This window comes from Aulonocara sp. 'chitande type north' Nkhata Bay, linkage group LG22 (genome assembly GCF_057382095.1).
Source record: "Aulonocara sp. 'chitande type north' Nkhata Bay isolate Kocher_YH1m ecotype deep benthic linkage group LG22, A_spYH_male_GT1.1, whole genome shotgun sequence".
NCBI classification, from domain to species: Eukaryota; Metazoa; Chordata; class Actinopteri; order Cichliformes; family Cichlidae; genus Aulonocara; species Aulonocara sp. 'chitande type north' Nkhata Bay.
The window spans coordinates 10387027-10408656 of record NC_141364.1 but is presented as its reverse complement, the minus strand read 5'-3'; the positions used below and the strand labels follow the sequence as shown (position 1 = coordinate 10408656).

The 21630-nt window shown below is 40.8% G+C and overlaps 1 protein-coding gene across 1 annotated transcript; it reads left to right on the top strand.

Annotated features, from left to right (window-relative positions):
• Positions 1–15399: 15399 nt before the first annotated feature.
• Positions 15400–21570, top strand: LOC147303556 (serine/threonine-protein kinase Sgk1). The gene is made up of 13 exons (XM_086279570.1): positions 15400–15641; positions 16145–16220; positions 16995–17070; positions 17164–17204; positions 17302–17359; positions 17464–17547; positions 17637–17768; positions 17856–17968; positions 18064–18187; positions 18298–18393; positions 18483–18638; positions 19121–19210; positions 19601–21570. The coding sequence occupies exons 1-13, from the start codon at positions 15572–15574 to the stop codon at positions 19763–19765; spliced, it is 1281 nt and encodes a 426-aa protein (XP_086135696.1). The 5' UTR covers positions 15400–15571; the 3' UTR covers positions 19766–21570.
• Positions 21571–21630: the final 60 nt, after the last annotated feature.

Sequence of the window (21630 nt, the reverse complement as noted above, 5' to 3'; positions counted from 1 at the left end):
GTTCCACTACGTATTGTTGTTGCAGTTAGCAATTAGCCTATAGCCTGTCGTTCACTCAAGAGGTGCGATGGGTGCTTCGACTTACGATAGACCCTCGGGAACGAATTAATTTTGTAAGTCGTACGATATTCATTCGTAATTAAGTTTTAAGCAAAAGTGTAGTTTTTTAAAATGTTTCTTATAGGTAACTTAAGTGATTTTACCCACAGTTTTAGTTTCTACTTTATTTTTAGTCTTTATACATTTTTCATTATCCAAATTTTTTTCTAAAGAAAAAAAAAATGAACAGGATTTTGTCTCTGTTGCCACGAGCTATTTTTTTTCCCACAGCAAAGCTCCGGGTATAAATGTGATATGTCAGCTGATTTAAACAAAAAGAGCAATATTTGTGGTTTGGACAGCAGTTTCCTTCTGTTTTACATTAAAGCAGCAGTGATCACTGCCGGCTTGTAACTCTTGAATGCACACAAATATTGAAATACAAATATATCAGGTTCACGTGGAAGTTAATACGTTTTGTAAACTTAGTTGACACTGTGATTTTCCACGAAAAGATATTATTTTCACTGTGTTTTTCCTGTTGTGACAAACTGAGGTATGCATAAGGCCAGCTGACAAAGATTTATTTATTTATTGGACCTTTCCTGATTCCTGTCTTTCAATGCCAAGTGTGACTCAACACTTTAGACTCACACGGTTCTTAAGAAGACTAAAGTAGCCCAGCCTGTTTCTATTTTTGTGGCAGCAACTGATAAGCTCTTCCATGTTTAGAGAGTATCTGTATAAATCCGCCCTTACCCGTGGGTAGCTTTTTAACCAAGAGTGACTTCAGGCTTCACTTCTTCAAAGATTCTGTTTTCCACAGATCTTTGTATGGCACGTGTATCAGATTGAATTTTCATGGGAAACAACCTACCGTGACTCTTAAAACAACGGAGCTCAGCCCAACATACTAACACTCACATACACACACACACACTAATGCAGACTAATGTCAGAGCTTCTCCTAGCATGACCTAGCTGCTAATCAGATTAAAGATAGCAACAGGTGAGCCAGGACTGCTCGCTGAGTGACCCACTGTACAGACAGAGTGATCTCAATCCCTCACCTCCTGCTCACACGTGACTCGTCCGTCTCATCCACAGCCGACTTGGTGATCATGAAGCTGCAGGATACTGCTGAAGCAGGAAAATGGAGGACAAATGTGGCTGAGGGTCTGCAGGAAACCGAGACTTTGCAGCATACATCAGGGCTGCAAGAAACTTTATATTTATTTATCTTTCAATGTATGTTTAATGTTTTCAATGTGTTAATAATGATTCTGGGTATAAGATGAGCCTGGGAAACCCCGCACAAAATAAAAATATAATAATAGTTTCATAAATACCCATTGTCTAAAGCAGGGGTGGGGGGGACTCCAGGCCTCAAAGGCTGGTGTCCTGCAGGTTTAGATGTGTCCTTGAACCAATACAGCTGATTTAAATAGCGACATTACCTCATCAGTAAGTCTTGAAACTCTCTAGAGGCCTGGCAATGAACTAATAATGTGATTCAGGTGTTTTGACCCAGGGTGATATCTAAAACCTGCAGAACACCGGCCTTTGATGCCTGGAGTTCCCCCACCTCTGCTTTAGACAATGGGTATTTATGACTGGAGTTCCCCACCCCTGGTCTACAGTATATATATATATATATATATATATATATATATATATATATATATATATATATATATATATATTAAAAAGGACATGTGCAGAGGAGGGACAGTTGATATATTGGACAAATGATGCTGAAGATGATGCTCCCAGGCATGAGGAAAGAAAGAAGACCAAAGAGAAGATTTATGTGAAGGAGGACATGGAGAGGGTTGGTGTAACAGAAGTTGATGCTAGGTTTACAGTGAGATGGAGGCAGATGATCCACAGTAAAGACCCCTAATGGTTGGGGCTGAAAGAAGAAGATGAAACAGAAGAAAAGAGAAAACACTTGAGGACCTGGTGCAAGCTAATTCTAAATATTTGTTTGTAAAAAGCCAAAATATTAATCAGTCAGCATTACATTTAACATTAGATGAACGTTGTGCAGATTACAAATCTGATTTTACTTATGCCTGTCAGTTAATTATGAAGCTAATATGAATCTGGCTAACTTAGCTTAGTGTTAAGACTGTATACATGGGGAAACGGTTAGCCTAGCTCTGTGAAACAGGAGGCTGTTCTGCTGCTGCCAATGCAATGTCTCTACAAAACAGGTAATATCTTGTTTTCTTAGGCTTTGTCCACATGCACATGGGTATTTTGGGGAAAAGTGAGTTTTCTTTCCTTTTTTGCTTTTTGCTCCCACCTAAATGATGTTTTAGATTTGCTTCTAGATTTTGATAATTATAAAAACGCCACTTGTTGCTCTTGATAGCACTTTTAATCCGTTTTTGTATCTCCATGTGGATGGAGAGATTTTTCTGTGCATCTAGATATATCCTAAATCCCTTGTGATGCCAATGATGACAAGACTGACTGAACCTCTCGAAAACATGGAAGCAAACAAGAGAAAAAAAAAGAGTTGACTAGCAGGGATTGTTTTTAACTTTGTGATAGTTCCAAGCCAACTCTTCCTTGTTTCCCATCTTGTAAAATAACAATTCAGTAGGCTAAATGTGATGTTAACCAATTATTTTCCTTATGTATGTTTTCTGAAATGTCATTACTTTTAAACGTGTGAAGTTTGAAAAGTAACCCCAACTTTGTCTTTTAAAGAAAAACAAAGCACATTTTTGTATGTATTTAGTCCATTTGTTTAATATTTATGTATTTGTTCTCTGATTTTTAAAAACTCAAAACCTCAAATCATATATTCTGATAGCAGAGGATTACAGCTAGTCTTTAAAGCCTTGCTGTATCACTAAATGTTTACCAAAGACATTTTAAGGACCCGCATTACTGTGTACATTTCTCATGCAGATTTTATCTTAGTACCAGCAAATAACCTCAATTCACAAAGTGCGTCACAGTTAAGACATGATAAGAGGTAAATTTGCTTTGGATACACAGGGCTGCTGTTGTATAGTACTAAACAAATCCATTTTCTTTCCGCTCAGGGGTTGGGGAGGGGCTGGAGCTTATCTTAGGTGTCATAGGGCGCAGGCCTTGCACACGTCACCAGTCTCTCACAAGGCTAACACAGAGAGACTGAGAGCCATTCACACTCACATTCACACCCACAGCCAATCTAGAATCACCAGTTAACCTAACTTGGATAGCTTTGGACTGTGGGAGGAAGCTGGAGCCCCTGCGGAGAGCCCTCGCAGGCACAGGGAGAGACTCCTCATAACCAGCTGGAGGGTTCAACTCCCAGACCTTCTTACTGTGACAGCACTGCCAACCATGCCACAACCCACAAATCCACAAAACCATTAAAAACACTTGACCGTGTTGATGGAGTTTTCCAGTCAAGCAAAAACAGAAAATCATACTGTCTTTCTGGAAAAGTCAAGTAAACAACAACCTTTTGTTTTCCTCATTGGTGAAACACTTGACTCCTCGACAATGAAAGCAAAGATTGTCCGTGACAAACAGTCACATGTCTGACATCCAGCCACATAATCAGCCTTTTCCTTCACTGACTCATATCGTTATGCTTCCTCTGCTCACACTCTGCCCTAATAGAAATTACACGCGAATCTGTCCAGTCACAAATCGCTGTGTTGGTGATGATTCTCGATTTCAGACTTATTATCATGAAGCATTCAGGCTGAGACTTTGTCTTCAAAGAAACCATCCACGTGGCCTTTTCTCAAGCTACATGATACCAGTCTGTATTTATTTTCACTTTCCCTGTGAACTATGTTGTGGAGGTGATGAGCAGGCTGAGAAAATATGTTTGTTGGCAAAGTGCATTCATTCGAGCAGAGGGCGGTGGATATAAAACGAGTCAGGCAAAGCTCACTTCTCTCTTTTGAGCATAATTTGAATGCAAACATTTGTAAACTTTCTCCGACCTCTCATGGCTTTGAAATTTAAATGTCGCTCATCAGCTGGTGGTGGGTGAAGTTTTTGTTTGCGTGAAGTCGAGTTCAGCAACAGGGCACGAATCTGTGCATCAGATGCTTTCTGTTCTGTATCATTAGAGGCAGAATGAGCGAGCTGCGAAATGTGTCACATAATAAATATGCAACTTCATTTAAGCCTCGTTTTTTGGACGGCGGTTGCGGTTCTTAACAGCGATGCAGATTGTTTTCACACAGTCGTCACGCTCCCGCCTCCTGACTGTGAAGGTTTCGACAGTTTCTCAGAGGGGGTATCAAAAAGTAACATTTGATATGCATGAGGATTTTTGTGTCAGAATCAGAGAGAAGAAGCTCTTTCTCCATACCTCTAGTAATCTCACTTAATAATAATTACAGTTTTCCTTCCTCTGCACCGTATAACTAACAGGATAAACCGTGTATTTTCCAGGTTAAGCCAGCTTAGCGCTCCTTCCAACTTGCTGCAGTCAAATCTCTTTGCAGGAGAACACTGCTACAGTACCCTGGACTCCACCTGAATACATTTTCAGCCCAATCTCACAGCAGAATGTAAAAAAGCAACAACAAAGCAGTGTATTCACTCATTAGCATAGGCACCAGCTGTCACATGACAAACACAAGCACTCTGAAACGAATGTGCTTGAATGTCTGCAACACTTTTCTTTCCTTAAACCAAACCAAGAAGTTTTATTGCCTAAAATTTAACCTAACCGAGAAGTTTTGGTGTTTAAATCGAAGAGAAGTACAAATAATACCAAAGAAAATGTAAAAATGATCATTTCCACTGGAACATGAACTGTCATCTCTTTTGTCATCGACCCCTCCTTCTGGCAAATGTGGGTTTCTGTGCCCTATAAAACTGGAAAAACTTCCAGCTTTATTACACATTGACACGAATCAATAGATATGAGATCACACTGATGAAATATCAGCTGCATGTAAATACAAAAGGAAACTGATGTCTGGCTGTTGTTCATCCTGAATCAATTTACTTTTGCCAATTTTTTCTCCCAAGAAAAAAGTCACAAGTAGGTTAACCTCCAGGTCTCTTTGTATTTGTGACCAACTATCTGTAAGTCCCAGGTCTGCAGCTCCATTCAAAGTAGCTTCTAGAAACAGGTGACAAATTAACCCCCTGGGGCCTCCTTAGTCTTACGAAACAAGAGAATCACTGTGTTCATAAGCTTGTTTGTTAACTGAGCTCCTGAGCTGTAAGTTTAAGGAACCTGTTTATAGTGATATGTTAACTGCATACACGCGTGTTTGTCATGTATGTTATACTGAAAAATACATTTTTTTTTTAAGTAAAACGAAAACAGTGGTCAGAAAATGAGAAGAGACAACACAATGTCGGTTGATGTTCTTAATGAGAATCAAATGATATGCCGTGACCTTTACAGTCGCCCATTTGTTTGTTGGCACCTTTGCAGGATTTTCCCAAAGCATCTCAGACAAGATTCAAACAAATCAGTGTGTTTTGGGAATTATACCATTTCATCCATCTAGGAGAGTTTAGGAGACACACAGTGCAAGTTTTTTACTTTATTTTTTCACCCACGTGTATTCCCATATGGAAAAGAAATAGTAAAAACATATATCATTTACTCATGAACGTGGCCACTTTCTCATTACTTTCATATTTTTTTTTAGTAAGTATACAAAACATACAAGTTTCATTATATCATTTTTCAAGGGATCTTATATGTGTTTTCACTCTTGTATGCTTTTCATACAAGTTTCATACAAGACAGATAAAAACTTTTTAAGATTTATATATATCTTTTCCATATGGGTTTACTTCTGTCTTGTACTTTGCATTTTGCATTTTGATACTGCAGGTCGAACTGAAACATAATCTAATCTTAGCAGGACTCGTTTGAATACATAGAATTGGATCCAGGCACATAAAGACACTAATAAAACCACACTTCTTCATTTTCTTACTCTTCCATTACCTTCTTTAGCTCACCAGAATGTGATCACCTTAAGCTAAAACCAACTTTAGTTTGTTAGTACTCATATTTCTATCATGATGTTTGTTTGTTTTTTAAAATTAGCAGCAGTTACGCTCACTGAACTGCAACGCTTTCTTAAATGATCCAAAGTAAGAGATTTGTTGAGTGTAAATTTATTACAGTATGACTGCAGCTCACTCCTCCCAAAGCAAATCATAATTCACCGCAGCACTTTACTGACAGAGAAACAGTGTTACTCATCAGTGATGCTGTTGTTGCTGCTGTATCTCAACCCCCACATGCTTCACTCCTCACCACACAGCACTCATTGTTTGTGATGATAACCTAGAGCTCAAGGCTAACAAAACAATCATGGCTGTCAGTGTGACTAACCAGGTCTTTTTATCCCCCAAAATCCTGAGAGGCAGTAAGTGACAGAGGCAGAGGAGGCTGATGGGGAGTGAATACATCACTCCTGCAGTGGTGGCCAATTAAAAGCAAGTTTAAACCCCTCTCTGTCCTCGCTCTGTATTCCTCAGGTGGTTCCCATGTCATGGAGACTGGTTTCCCCTCCGGCGGGACTCCCGTCCTCACGGGAGCTGTAACCAGACACCTGCCTTTGTGTTGTTCGATGCTCTTCAGGTAGATAAAAGAACAGCCGAGGGTGGAGGAGGTGAGGTTAGAGTTGGGGATGCGTGTAGAGGGAGAGGAAAGGAAGGTGCGTCACAGATCTTTGGTTACAGCTGTTTGCAGGCTGTGCGATAAGAGGAAGAAACAGCACAAGAGGCAGAGAGAAGAGGGAAGTGCAGCGCTGAAAGTTATTTGTCTGTGAATCAATGACTTTTGTGAGCACAGCTGCAGTGGGAGCCGTTGATAAGTAGACAGATACGGAGAGGGAGGAATATTTACAGGAGCACTGCATCTCTCTCAATCACCTGGGCGCTCTGCAGCAGACAGACAGCCATTCATCAGAGACTCTCTCCTGATATCACATCTAATCAAACACTTAGGAGGACATGAAGACCGGCAAGAAATCCTTCATAGGTAGGTGCTCCTTTAATTCACTGTCTCAGAGTATCTGGGGAAAAATGTGCAGTCTCTCAGCAGCACAGCAGAGAGAGGGGGGGGATGCACCATGAGACAAGCAACTTTTACAGCTCAGTCATCTAAATACTGTCCTCCCTGCTTTTTCAATCACCGTTCTATCTTTTTTGACTCCTTATTAAGTCGTCGTATCTCTGCTCCTTTATCATTCCCTCGGAGTGCTTTGACGTCACGGTCTCTAGTTACATAAGATATTAGATGAACAATTCAAAGACACTGTATAGCACTCTTCTGTATAACTTCGCACATTATCTGGTTTATTTTCACGATGCCCACATCAGAGTCTCTCACCTTCTCTCTGCAACAGCCGTACATCTCATCTCATTTGTCACCTGAGAGGATAAAAGCTGCTGCTGGGCCTTGGTTTTGTAACTCGGACCAAGGATCAGATGATTCAGGTGTTTTGTGATAGCCTGAAAAACAGTTTGGGGCCCACACAGTTATTAAACCTTAAAGGGATAAGAAAATAGACCCTTTTTTTCCCCTAAGAGTTGGATGTAATGTAAGAAGCTGCAAGCGGCAGATGGTTAGTTTAGTTTGGCATAAAGACTAGAAAAAGAGGAGACAGAAGGCCTCTGGCAAAAGGTAATAAAATCTGCCTGTAAGCGCCTCTAAAGCTCCCTCAATAACACACTACATTTCTCTGTTTAATCAACGCAAAAGCAAACTATAAAAATGTAAGTTATGATCTCACATCATACAGAAAACCTCAACTTGTTGTTTATCTGCAACAACATGAAGACAAGAGACATGAAATTTATGACTATGACATCACTATCATAAAAAAATATACAGTCCAGGAAATCCCCCTTTGGTTTGTGTTCAAGCTAAACAAATGAGATGTATTGTGTTAACAGGTGTGCTTCAAAGCTGCTGTTAGGCACCATTTGTTACATCTGGAAAGAACCTAGCAGGACAGAATATTCAATACAGATATTTTCTCAAAGCTTCCATTGTTATAAAACCTGGATGTTCCAGATGTGACCAAAAATGGTCCCTATAAGAGATTGAAACTCTCTCAGAGCTGAGAATCAGACTACAACCTTGAGTTTTCAATAAAAGAATCCACAGGGTCCAATCCAGAGGGAGAAGAAGGTGTAACGGGTCAGGAGTGTGACCAGGAGGATGCTCGTTGTTTTCTTAAACATTCAAACGATCGTCCAGCATAATTTATCTCGTGGGGTCAGACAGTCAGCTTTGAGTTGTAGTGCAGTGTGTCATTGTGTCACGGCACACAGTTTCTTTAGTCGCAGAAACACAACCAGTTACTACTGGGCTCTCTATGACTTTGTCATCGTCTTCAGAAAGGCTTGCTGTTTGGACACAGTGAAGGGGTCACATATTAGAATAATGCTATTCTCACTACTTCAAACGGCATTTTAAAGCAGCGGGGTGCAAACTATTTAATAGTGTTTTGAAAACCATTTTCAAAGCCAGACACTAAATTTTACTTCCCTCGGTGTGCTTTAGATCGGCTCTGTGAGAATTTGCTTGATTTACAGGCATCTTTAGCAGAGTTAGAGCAGGTAATTGGATCAGTCTTTAAGTAGCTGTCACATAATTGAAAACCATCTGGTTTTACCTGCATCCATAAAACTCCCTGAAGCTCTCATCTAATGTCAGTGTAATTTAATTTCCAACTTTCAGCTAAGATCAGTCGTCTAAAGACTTAGACGGTCCTGCTCTTATCTCTTTAATGACAGCACTGTGTTCCCTAAACTCATCCAACCTGCTTTGTCGTTGCCTGATGGTTAATCTGAAAATCTTTTTAACATACGGAACAACTCTGTTTGGTATTTTGGTAAAAAAAATAAGTATTGTACAGCCTGCCACTAATTTTTACTTCCCTCTTTGTGGTTTCGATCATCTCAATGAGAATTTGTTTGATATAAAGGCATCTTTAGGAGGCTTAGAGCAGACTGGATTGATCTTAAAGAAGCTCTTAGGTAACTGAAAATTGTTCTGTTGAATAAATAAAACCAATCAAGCTTTAGTTTGCCTACATGCAAGTTCATCTGGAAAGTCCTTTAATGTCAGCTGCTCAGTAAATTTGTAAAGCAAACATATGCAGTCACACAGACACTGTTTTCAGATTATCCATGTCTTGGCACCATTTCAAATGCCTGACGCTGACCAACGTCACCATCTAAATCACTTCACTCACTTAATTAATTGCTTTGGTTTCATCGAGGATTCGATTGATTTCCACTAGATATCTTCCAAATGAATAACTGACCTCATGAGTAGACTTACAAAGCCATAAACCACTGATCATAAACTGGATCAAATGAATACCACGGCAGTGAGTAAGCTTTATTTGTTTCTGGGGTATCCTAGAGACGTTACCCTTCACTGGCCAAACTGAGCTGAGAGCTTCTTTAGAAACGTGGCTGCTTTTTATATGAAATATGTTTCATATTATTATGATCCAGGGCAAAAACAGAGAAAAGGGAACTGCGTACAGTAACGGAAGTCACCACCAGCCACTGATTCATGATGTTTGGCTCACACAGATGCTGTAGTTAGTGAATGACAGTCTGGTGGTCTGAATGAAAATGGCTCCTGGGTCTTTATTTCTGTCTGCTTCCTTTTTTTCTTTCTAAATTGAGTTTCTAACATGTGAGAAAACACATGTTAGAAGAGAGAACATAATGAAAAAAGTCTTTCTGCTATCATTATAGTAATTACAGCAATAACCGCAGTCACATTATGGAAATTAATAGAGGCTTTGCAGCTCCAAATAGGCTGGATCTTCCTACTTGCTTGGCAGCAAATTAAAGTAATGTATTATGGAACAGTTTGTGTGTCTGAGTCATCGCAAAAGAGAGCAAACATTTCTCTTTTTTAACTGATGAAGCAGGCGCATGAGCAGCTGTCTAATCCCCCGTGGAGGGTAGAAAAATAAAAAACACTTCTCATCTACTGCCCGGGAATTCAAACGCGAAACAAAGAGCGAGTAATTCTAACTCCAGATTTATCAGCCAAAATCTGCTCCCACTCGCAGGGGCCCGGGGGCTGCACTGCGACGCAGTCGGGCTCGACCACCACCTCCGGTCTGGCTCTCTGCGGGTCTCTGTGTGAGTAATACTAGGTGCCAGAATGATGCAGATGACACAGAAAAGAGGAACTGGAGGAGGAGAGAAGAGATTTTAGCAGAGATCTGTTTTCAACTGAGTGCCAAGGCTGCCATGACTGCGTGGGTGTGAATAACACAAGGCCATGATTGCTCTTCAGAGCTGGTCAGCGATTGTAATTTGGGTTCTCCATCCTCATTAGCCTTCCTGCCAGCGCTATGGGTGGTCACCAAGGACCTGTTTGCCTCTATGACTCATTCATCCACCTTCTGCTGCCTCCTACCCACTACTCTGGTAGTAAGCAGCCAGCCGAGAGTCCAGGTTGAACCTTACTATTATATTTGAAGCACTGAAATATATTTTTAATGATTTTCTGGACTGATTGATGTTTGTTTGCTTGTTTGGCTCGTACAACATTTCAAAAATTCAGAGATATATTCAAAACAGAAAAATGTTTCCAATGTAGAGGCTTAAATGTACTGCAATTTTTATTCAACACAAGTATGTTAACTCAGTGGGTCATAATTATATTTACATTTTATCTTGCATTGACACAATAATAACTTTAAATTTAGCTGTTTAAAAGGCAGAATCCTTGGAGACTACTGCAAACATGTGGATGGAAAATATCCCATGTTTTGTGATGGTTTAAATTTCTTTAAATGACACGATATTCACAAATATTTACATAGTTTAGAAGCTCTGAGGTCTTGAATTGTCAGTCAGATGTAACTGTAAGAGTGAAACAAGGACTTTCTGAGTTACCCTTTGTTCTATTAGCGTCTCGAACTCCAAGCCTGTCTCGGGTTCACTTCCTTTTTGACTATTTTAACTACTCATCTGTCAGGATACAGAAAACTACACACAGTTTCTCCTTTATCCATGAAACTCCCTGAAACTCTCATCTAATGTCATATTTCCAGCTTTTTAGCTTTGTTCGACTTCAGTTCTTACAGTCCTGCTCTTATTTCTGAAATAACTGGACTAAATGTGTCCCCTGAACTCACCGATACTCACACTTCCTTTGATGTTCTGAGATGTTTAATCTGAATATATATAACTTTACAGAAGCTGTTTGCAAGAGCTTTATTTTGAGACCTCAGCACAAGCTAAAATACTGTGATCTGGATTATTCAACACAATTGGATATGAACTTTAAAGTCTTTTCATGCATTTAAGGAACTCAACAATGACTTCTTAGTTCTAAGGAGGGTTTTTGACTGCAAAATCCATTTTGCAAGAACAATAGCCCGTCCCTGCTGACCGACTATCAACATGGGAAGTCTATAGATGGAGGTGAATAGGTCTCCTTGGCAACACCAAACTTTGTGTCTTGTGTGACCTGTATGATAGCCTCTGCAAGTGCACTGGATGAGAGCGCTTGAGCAATCCGGAGACAAAGGCAACCATTATAAGCCTTCAGCTACAGAAAGCTTGCGTTTTCATTCCTCATGATCTTATTGACTGAAGGCTCTCTTTTAGTCTTCTTGGCTGCAACTAAACTAAAGAGTGATTATGAGCTTTTAGAGGCGGGGCAAAAGTGCAACACTGTTTACAATATGAGAAAAAAACTAAGAAAATACAAAAGAATATTCATCTTTTCATCAGCAAGGACCACAAACTCAAAGACAATTAGACAACATTTTTTGATAGAAGATGGCGGGTGGATGGCCAGCACCAACCTAGGCCTCACCGAGGATCGGTGGTGGCTCATAGGTCAGGCAGGTGCCAATAAGAGAGAGTGACAAAGTGAGAGAGAGGGAGGGTTGGGCTGGGAATGAGAACATACAGATTTGTGGGGCAGGAAGGATTTTGCAGACTTATGACTGGAAAAGGAGCATATGACGTTCCGGTGAATTACCTCCATTATTTGAGGTTTTCTGGAAGTGAAAATCATCAAATTAAATAAAAACTCAATTAACCTTCCAGCCCTGATCTCTGGAAAGTCAGCTGAATGACACAGAGGATCACCACACCAGATACGGGCCTGAATGGTTATATCACTCAAAATAACTTTCTGACATGCAGCACCTTTAAGAAATTACACCTTTTATCTCTTTGCGAAGCACTAAGAATAGAGTTCAAAAAGGTTATGCTCAAAGTCATATTTTATTTAGTTACCTTCGTTCGAGTACCTTTAAATGAGTTTTAGTTACTACTCGGCCTCTACCCTAAAGATCTGGTTTCATTTTGTCTCATGTGAGGCTCAAACTGGGGCAGGTGTTTGATGCAGCGCACAAGCCAATTTGACAAAAGCAGTACCACGCTGAGGCTGGGAAGTTATCGTCGATGCCACCCCGTGAGAGCTGGAAAGCCTTTTAGTGGAACGGCTGGCAGTTGCCTCACACGACTGCTTGTCAGCGAGTGGAAATTTTGCCTGTCTGCTCAGCATCAATCACACGATTGGACAGAGTGATGGAAAGCAGGGCAGCCTGTGTGAAAGTGCTAAATAAAACCTGATTAATCTGTCATGTGACAGAAGGTAACGCTGGTGGAGAGACAGAAAGAAACTCGGTCATACGAATCCTTGCAGAGCGATGATGAAATAATATACTTGAATAATTCACAGAAAGTCTACACGAGGGGAGGGGAACCCCATCATTCCAAGCCAGGGAGAGGTGTTGGTGTCCCGTAATCAGATCCACTGTGTTTCTGTGTGTAAACAGAACCGAAGCTGAGCTGTGTGTGTTTGCTTAGGTAGCCATCCAGGGTTTGATCTGTCATACTGCCAGCTGGCTCTGAGCTACTTTCTATTTGGGCCCCTTCAAATAAAGCACCCCACTTCCCTTTTCTCTTAATACATGAACTGGTCCTGAGGAGTCTCACTTCCTTTAAATGGTGCATGACTGTCACATTGTCAAAAGGGACAAAAACAGAGGAGTTTCCCACTGACACATCTCAGCTGAATGAATCCTAATCTTACCGAAACAGATGTTTATCACAGCTGAGGGGAAGTAAGCGCTTAGTCTTAAAGTGAAGTACAAGTCAGCAGCCTATAAAGTGAACAGTTAATCAAAGGAAAATTTTAAATTCTGATCATAAAATCATAGTTTTAGTCAATTTTCTGTGAATATGCTCAATATTTACTGTTCAAAACTGAAAGCTTGATGGTTTAGGTTGTTATTTTTTTGATAATAAAAAAACCAAGTGGTCCACTTGGACTGCAGGAAATTGAAAAAGGATATTTAATCAGTATTTTCTAATAAATACTAATTTGCAGATTAACCTGTGAGAGCTAACACATCTCAGGGTTATTTCATTTGGTAAGAGAAAGGGATGTTTTTGGTGTTAACAGCAATGATTAGTTCAAAAGCCACGAATTATATTCTGATTGGATCCAAGGTTCATATGCTTGACTACCATCGATGACGACTTACATCTCGTGGTGTTAATCAGTACCAGAGTGTAAACTACTCCTCACGTTGGAAATGTCACTCAAGTAGAAGTAAAGTCATTTTTACACACCAATACAACAGGAGATGGCCTCATGAGACACGTTCGCAGTACTGAAAATACTCAGTGCGGTTTAGTTAGGGGCTTCCTGCACACATTACACCCACTCACATACTGTGAATTCACTGCACAATTACGCTTTTTACTCTCACGTGGGTGGAATCGGACGTCACACAGACTTTGCAGTGGCAGGTTAAAAACAACAACGTTTAATGCCCGCCTCATATGCATTTCCATTCAAAGCCCGGAGCTACAGTGCACATTTGCATTTTTCTGTATGACTTTATCAGTCTCTCACGTTGTTGTGGAGGAATTTTAGCCCACTCTACTTCAGCTCATTGAGGTCTGCAGGCATTCATTTATGCACAGCTCCCACTGCAGCACTTCAGTCAGATTAAGGTCTGGACTTTGACGGGATCATTGCATCACGTTAAGTCTTTTCTTTTTCACTAATTTTGTTTTGATTTTCCCCAGTTGCATGATCCAATTTCATCCGTGTTTCAATTGACAGACAGATGGCCTCAAGAATACTTTGGTATTCCAAGGAGTTTGTGGTCAACTGGATGACTGGAAGGTTCCCAAGTCCTGTGGCTTTAAAACAAGCCCAAATCATCACCTCTCCACCGCCATACTCCACAGCTTGTATGAGGTGTTTTGTTTTCACCAAATATGGTGCTGTGCATTAGTGCCTTACATCTCCACTTTGATCTTGTCTGACCAAAGGACATTGTTCTGGAAGTCTCATTCAGGTGCAGCTTTGCAAACATAAGCCCTGCTGCCATTGAATAAATGCTGTTTTGCATTGCAACATCATTGCTATCACTCAGTGAGAGATTAAATGACACTTTCAATCAGCAGATACCTATTAATGTCAACACTTCCTGGAAAATTTGCATGCACTCACCTTCCTTGCTGGGCCGTGTATACCCATCTGCATTATGGCACGGTTATGTAATTATATAACAGGGTTAGTGGACCACATCTGTGATAGCTGGACCCATCACTGCTTAAGCTCAGATGATCATGATGTCAAATGTTATTTCTCTGAATTTATATAATTATCGTGCAAAGTCACCTTCATAACTCCAACCTTATGTGTGTGCCGTGAGCAAGGTCGTGGCTACACTTTTTACTTGGAGTGAATTACTTAGAACGAGAGAAGCAGGGAGATTTCTGGAAACTTCTTTGCTTTAAATAGAAGACTGTCTGCAGCCATGCAGTATTTTTCCTTCTTTTTTCCCCTGTGCACTTTATGGCTTCATCACCTTTTTGTTGGTTATTGGGATCACGCACTGCAGCTGTTGCAGGCTGAGGGTGAAATGCAGCAGTCGTGACATACATTTCTGCATACCCTCAGAAGATGAAAGCGTTGCAGCAGGGGGAAAACGGGAGCTGCTGCCACATGATTTCACAAGACCATTCCTGGGATTGCACTTCTTCCTCTCCTTCTCCTTCTCCATAATAACTGGCGATAATCCCTTTTGTGCCTGTGGTGCTAACAGCCAGTTTGGAGATTTTCCATTGAGAGAAAATAAGGAGGGGGGGTTGGAGGAGGAGGTGCTGGTGGTGGGAGTGTGGTAGGGGGTGCTTTCACCCACCTCCTCCTCTTCCTCCTATGCGGTGGGCTCTCTCGTCATTCCCCCCACCTCGCCTCCTGCAGGCAGAATATGGCTGCAGCGGAATCCCGTGACGTCACGAGACTGTTGCCGTGGAGACGACGGTGACGAAAACGGGGCGTCAACTCCTGATACCACGTGGTCCCCCTATAAGCTACATTGGCTGGCTCGAGCAGCGGCAGTTCAGAGCGGAGCGCGGACGATTGGAGTTCAGTCTGCGCGTTTGATGCCACATAAAAAACCAACGGTAGCTAACGGTTAGAGGACCAGGACCACAGAGGAAATATCACTGCATCTTTTTGCTTCATATTTTTAAACTTTTGGATATTTATTTATCGCTGAACATGGCCGTGACTGAAGCTGGATGTGATCTAACTTACTGCAAAATGAGGGGAATTGTAGCTGTTCTCACTGGTGAGCCTAAAAAATGACACTTGTTTTTACAACGCTACCCAAATATCCATCACTAAATCAAGCTGTAAATTACAACAAATTACGCCTGTCTTTTAAATAATTTTTAGTAATAAAAATCAGATGTAAATTAATTAATTGAAAAGATTGTTTTTTATTTATTTTGTTCTGCATTTAAATGGTGGAAAATTCAAACCTGGACATAAGCGAAAGCGGTATGGAAATCTGAATAAATATGTCAAATCGGGTTATTTGTGTTGTAATAAGGATTTGTGATGGAAAATGCATGACCCAAGTGGTTGCATAACCTATAAGCCCGCAACATAAGAGGTCTATACACACTACACGCAAGCCTACACTGGAAATGCGATATTTAAAACTCACAAATTGCGGATTAGGACTCAAACACAGATTTTTTTTTTCTCTCTCTAATGAGAGAGAATTGTTTGGATCACGATTCACGATTGGATCATACTAACATAAAGGGGTTCCCTCTTTTTCTGCAGCTTTCATCAAGGAGAGAAAAATGGGTCTGAATGACTTCATCCAGAAGCTGGTGTCTACTCCACATATCTGCCAACAGTGAGTATTCACATTTTAAAATAAAATAAACAAATAGAGATGGTTGGAAGTGTAAGCTTTTGGTTTTGAAAATTGACCTTTAAGTGAGGGCACAAAGAACATCTCTCTTGGCTCCAGTTACTTCCTGGATTTCAGCTTCTAGTGTTTATTTCTAACTGCTATCCCATTCATGATTAGTGCGCACAGGTCCCGACCAATCCAATCAGCCACCTGGGTTTAGCAGGACATTCTGTTAAAAGCATAATCTGGGTCCAAGAAGCCAAGTTAAGAATAGTTCTTTCATGACAGGCTTGCTAACAATCTCACCACTGCATAATCACCTCTCAAGCAAATCCCCTGTGTTCCCTTGACAAGGATAAACCTGTAATTCAATTATTACATGATACATGGCTTGGCCCGTGACACAGGTCAGAGTGGGGTGGGGTGGGAAAAAGACAAAAAAAACCCCAGGTGTTGCATCTGACCTCTCCAGATGCTCCAGGAGGGCATCTGAGCTGGACCCCTGAGTCCTGCAGAGCAGGCTGAACCCTGTCGTTGCGGATCAGCAGCTTAAGGTTTTCTCAGACAGGTTGAGCTTTGACAAGCCTTGGTGAACTTGACCTGTCTGGAAGTTTCAGACAGTCATTGGAGTCGCACCCACGCAGAGGACATCCATTCAGCTTCTCAGTTTCAGAAACCTCTTAAGAAATCTCAAATCCAATCATCTGTGCTGAATAAAAACCAGGTGAAGTCAGAATCCTCCGTATGAATGAGTCTTTGTCTCTCTGTTTTCAGTGTCGAAGTTAACAACTTCCTGAAGATTGATGAGAATCAGAATGAGGAGGTCGAAAATGAACTTCCTGATAGTGATGTAAGCAGAAACTATTTACTTTCATCACAGTCTGACTCATTTTATCTGTAAAATGTGGCACTGTTGTGATCTTCCCCGTGTTGTATCTTTCAGATGTGCCTAAATTCTCAAAGTTCACTGGCTGAGGACACTCAGTAAGTATACTTCAAAGAAATCTCTATGCCACAATTTTGACAAACATAAATGAGAACAAATTATAAATGAAATTTTCTATCTTTTTCTCTTCTTTAGGATCAAACCTTGTGATTTTGACTACCTTAGAATCATTGGAAAAGGCAGCTTTGGAAAGGTGAGTCTGTCCTTGCGTGCAGCCTTTTATGTAACTGCTCTCCTCCACACATATAGGTCATCTCTGCGACTACATTACTAATGCAAATGTTTGATGGCAAACAGGTTTTACTGGCTCGGCACAAGGAGACCACCAAGTACTACGCTGTCAAAGTGTTACAGAAGAAAATCATCCTGAAGAAGAAAGAGGTAGGACCCCTCCTCTATCTATTTTCTCTCGGCTGGTAATGTGAAATGCAATGAAAACGGCATGTTATAATCCATCTTCTCTCCTCCAGCAAAAGCATATCATGGCTGAGCGCAGTGTGCTGATGAAGAACATCAAGCATCCCTTCCTGGTGGGGCTGCACTACTCCTTCCAGACTACTGACAAGCTGTACTTTGTGCTGGACTACGTCAACGGTGGAGAGGTAAGCCACAGTACGGCAGAATGAGGACAGAATATATAACCTTGTTTGAAACAGATGCTGACAGATGTTTGCTTTTTTCTACTCCAGCTGTTCTACCATCTCCAGAGAGAGAGAATCTTCCTGGAGCCCAGAGCCAGGTTCTACGCTGCTGAAATTGCAAGTGCACTTGGCTACCTCCACTCTCTGCACATAGTGTACAGGTAAAGAGTGATGCCACAGCTCCCCCTAGTGGACATCTGTAAACCTGTGCCCTGATGCATTTAGAGTAAACATTTCTTTGTCTTGTTTTTGACAGGGACCTGAAGCCAGAGAACATCCTGCTAGACTCACAGGGACACATTGTCCTAACAGACTTTGGCCTCTGCAAAGAAGGCCTTGAGCCCAACGGTACCACGACAACCTTCTGTGGGACGCCTGAGGTAAAAGATACATCTTTAGACATTTGTTCATCATTAGTATGACCTCAGTACGACTTCTGAGGAATAATGTTGGACTTGCATTGAACTTTTCTCTGTTTTTTTTTTCTCAGTATTTGGCTCCTGAGGTTCTCCAGAAGCAGGCGTATGACCGCACTGTCGACTGGTGGTGCCTGGGATCGGTGCTCTATGAAATGCTCTATGGACTTGTAAGTGGAAACCGGTGACTTTATGCCTTTTTAGATCTCCTGATTGTTTATACAAGATTAACACAACTCCTTTCTTTTTTTTGAAACAGCCTCCATTCTACAGTCGCAACACGGCTGAGATGTACAGTAACATCCTGCACAAGGCTCCGGTGCTCAAGCCCAACGTGTCGAATGCAGGCAGGGACCTGCTCGAGGGGCTTTTGCAGAAGGACCGCACCAAGAGGCTGGGAGGAAAGGATGACTTTGTAAGTGCACACATCACATAGAGCCCTGATTCTCAGACTGTGGGTTGCAGTCCCCTAGTGGCCTTTGCAAGTACTGCAACTGGGCTGCAAGAAGTCACCTGCTGTAAATTAAAAACATTAATCTTCAACAGTATAATTTAGTATAAAGTTGCAGTTAAGGGTTTGCATTTTTGAAAGAAATAGAACAAGTCAAAAGAAAGAGTTGGAATTAAAATAATTACACAATCATTCCTCATTTTCTGATCTACTTTTGAACCCGAACTCGTCCAAAATCAAGCACAAAACAAGGAAATACTTGATCTTAGGCTTGCGTGATGATCGAAGCTGTTATTAAAGTTTTGGGTGGTCCAAAAAGGATTTTCACATATTGAAATGTGCCACAGACCTCTCAAGTCTGGGAATGGCTAACATACAGGACTGTAACAGATTGTGACACTTGTTTTCCATCACTGTGCTCATCCAGTTTCTCTTTTTTCCTTCAGCTTGAACTGAAGTACCATTCGTTCTTCTCTCCAATCAACTGGGAGGACCTGATGGCCAAGAAGATCACACCTCCATTTGTTCCATCAGTGGTATGTATTACTCATTATAATTTAATCAGAATGATGTGTTGTCCCAGAACAAGGCTATCACAGTATCACTTTCATGTTTCACTTCACGATTATAGCGAACTACATTAATGCAATATTAATTGGAAGTGCATGAGCGGCTTTAACCATAACTGTACAAAAGCATTAAAAAGAACAGTTACACAATATTTACAATATTACTGCGTCTGCTTTATTGACATCTGCTGGAAATCCAAAGCCTTTTTGTTAATGGAATAGTCAGAAATAGAAGGAAAGTCATACATCTAGTGAATGTGGACATTGTGCTTATGCTATGAAACACCCTGATATCAGTGGCAAATTCATTATTATACATGCAATTTTTCTAACGTCTTCCCCATCTTTGTGTTACAGTCTGGTCCCACGGACCTGCGACACTTTGACCCCGAGTTCACCCACCTGCCAGTGTCCTCCTCTCTTTGCACAGACACGCTGACTGTGACCAGCAGCGTCAAGGAAGCAGCCGGAGCCTTTCCTGGCTTCTCTTACGGGCCTCCAGCCGAACACTCCTTCATGTGATCGCCAACATTTCTTCCTGTCTGTCCTGAGAATGAGCAGGAAACGGGACAAAAGCGCCAGACTGTGTTGCTTTGACACATGGACCAAACTGGAGCGGCTTGTCTAGGAGGACGTTATAAGAGGATCTAACTGACAAGAACACTGAGGGATGAGGGTCAGATCTTGAGTTAGCTTGTGCATGACCAGTGTACAGATGGAGGACTCTCATGTTACAACACAGCTGGCCCTACAGACTTCTGCCTGTCTGTAGGGCATCAAACTGCAATACATATGTGCCATGTATGGATGCACGTCATGGCCCTAAAACATCTCTGATGGCTCCGGTGAAGTGACATGAAGAGAAGTGCCTGAAGTTCAAAAGGCAGTTCGGACGACAACAGCAGAGCCAGCTTTATCGGAAAAAGCAAAAACATCGAGGCAGTTTCTTTTGTTTGGACTTTTGACGAGAACGCTAGCCGTTTAAAGGTGATGCCTTCATTTCATTTCTACATATGTCCAAGCTCTGCGTTTTTCTTAATGTTCACACTGTGTTTTGTCTTCATGTGAATGCTCAATTGCACTCGAGGAAACAAGGGTCACGAAAAGTAAAGCTTATTTTGCTTGAAGCATCAGAAACTTTGGATTAGACAGCTGTATATCTCTTATTTAGCTTCATATCTCTGCTCTGAACAAAAAAGAAACGACAGTATCTCGATATTACGCACCTGCTAGTACTTCTTGGACCAAACAGACTCATTAAGACTTTATTTTTGACCCGTTTGTCCTCATGAACTGAACTTTTATTGTACTGTGTAGAAAAAGAAAAGAAGTTACATATATTTTATTAACCACAAACATTCACTGTTTACTAGATTATGAATAATTTCTAAATGTCGATTAGTGTATCAAAATATCCAAGTAGATTTATTTCATCCAAAGCAATATAATTTATTTTTGGGTTTTCACTTCCTTGTCATCTTCATCTAGCGACTACATTAGTTTATATCGGCTGTTTGCAAACTTTACAAAGGACTAAGGAAGAGTTCAACCAGCAATAACAGCCCCACATCAATGATAGCACATGGATACTGTATATCAATCTTATTTTAACTTAAAAGTGATTGCTGTTTTATTGCAAACACTCCAGACAAACTGTAGAGTCTATGATCACAAATGTCTGTGTATTTATGCATCATGTAGAGAAGAACTGTGAATGTCTTGTGCCTGTCCAAGGCGGCCTGATCCGTGTATAATGTATCTACATATCTCTTCCCCCTAAACCTGTTGGTTCCTTTTTCTAGAAAGATATCATTAAAAGAAAAAAGCTTAATGAACTCTGTGAGGAACCCGCTGGGTGGAGTAGGCACTGGCGTTGTTGAGCCTCGGGCCTCCTGCATAAGATGGTTCTGGAAAGTGCAATAAAATATTGTTAACACTGAAATAATTAAATATTTTATCTCTTTTTATCAAAAGTGTAAGGCAACTTTATGCTCTGATAGTCATTATTAAGAGAGGCTTTTCACCTGAGCACGGATTACTCATGATATCTTTACTCCATTTTTTTAAATCTCCATATTTCAGGTTTCTGCATCCCCAGAAAAGAATTTTAAAGCCTGCTGAAAATAATCATACTAAAAAACAAGGCAGCACACAGCTCTAGATCATTTTCTTCCATATTTGGAAGCGTTAAGTTTCTGTTTTGTATTTTTTATGTATATTTATTTTCATGCCACTGCTACTGTACAAACAAGACTATTTACATGATCAACTGAAAAAACTGAACTGTAATCTGTGTCAGAAATGGCAAATAAAGTCTCTAAATCTAAGTCTCGTCTACTGATAATTATTTTTGTATTAATGACCTAAATCTAAAAAGTAATTATTAA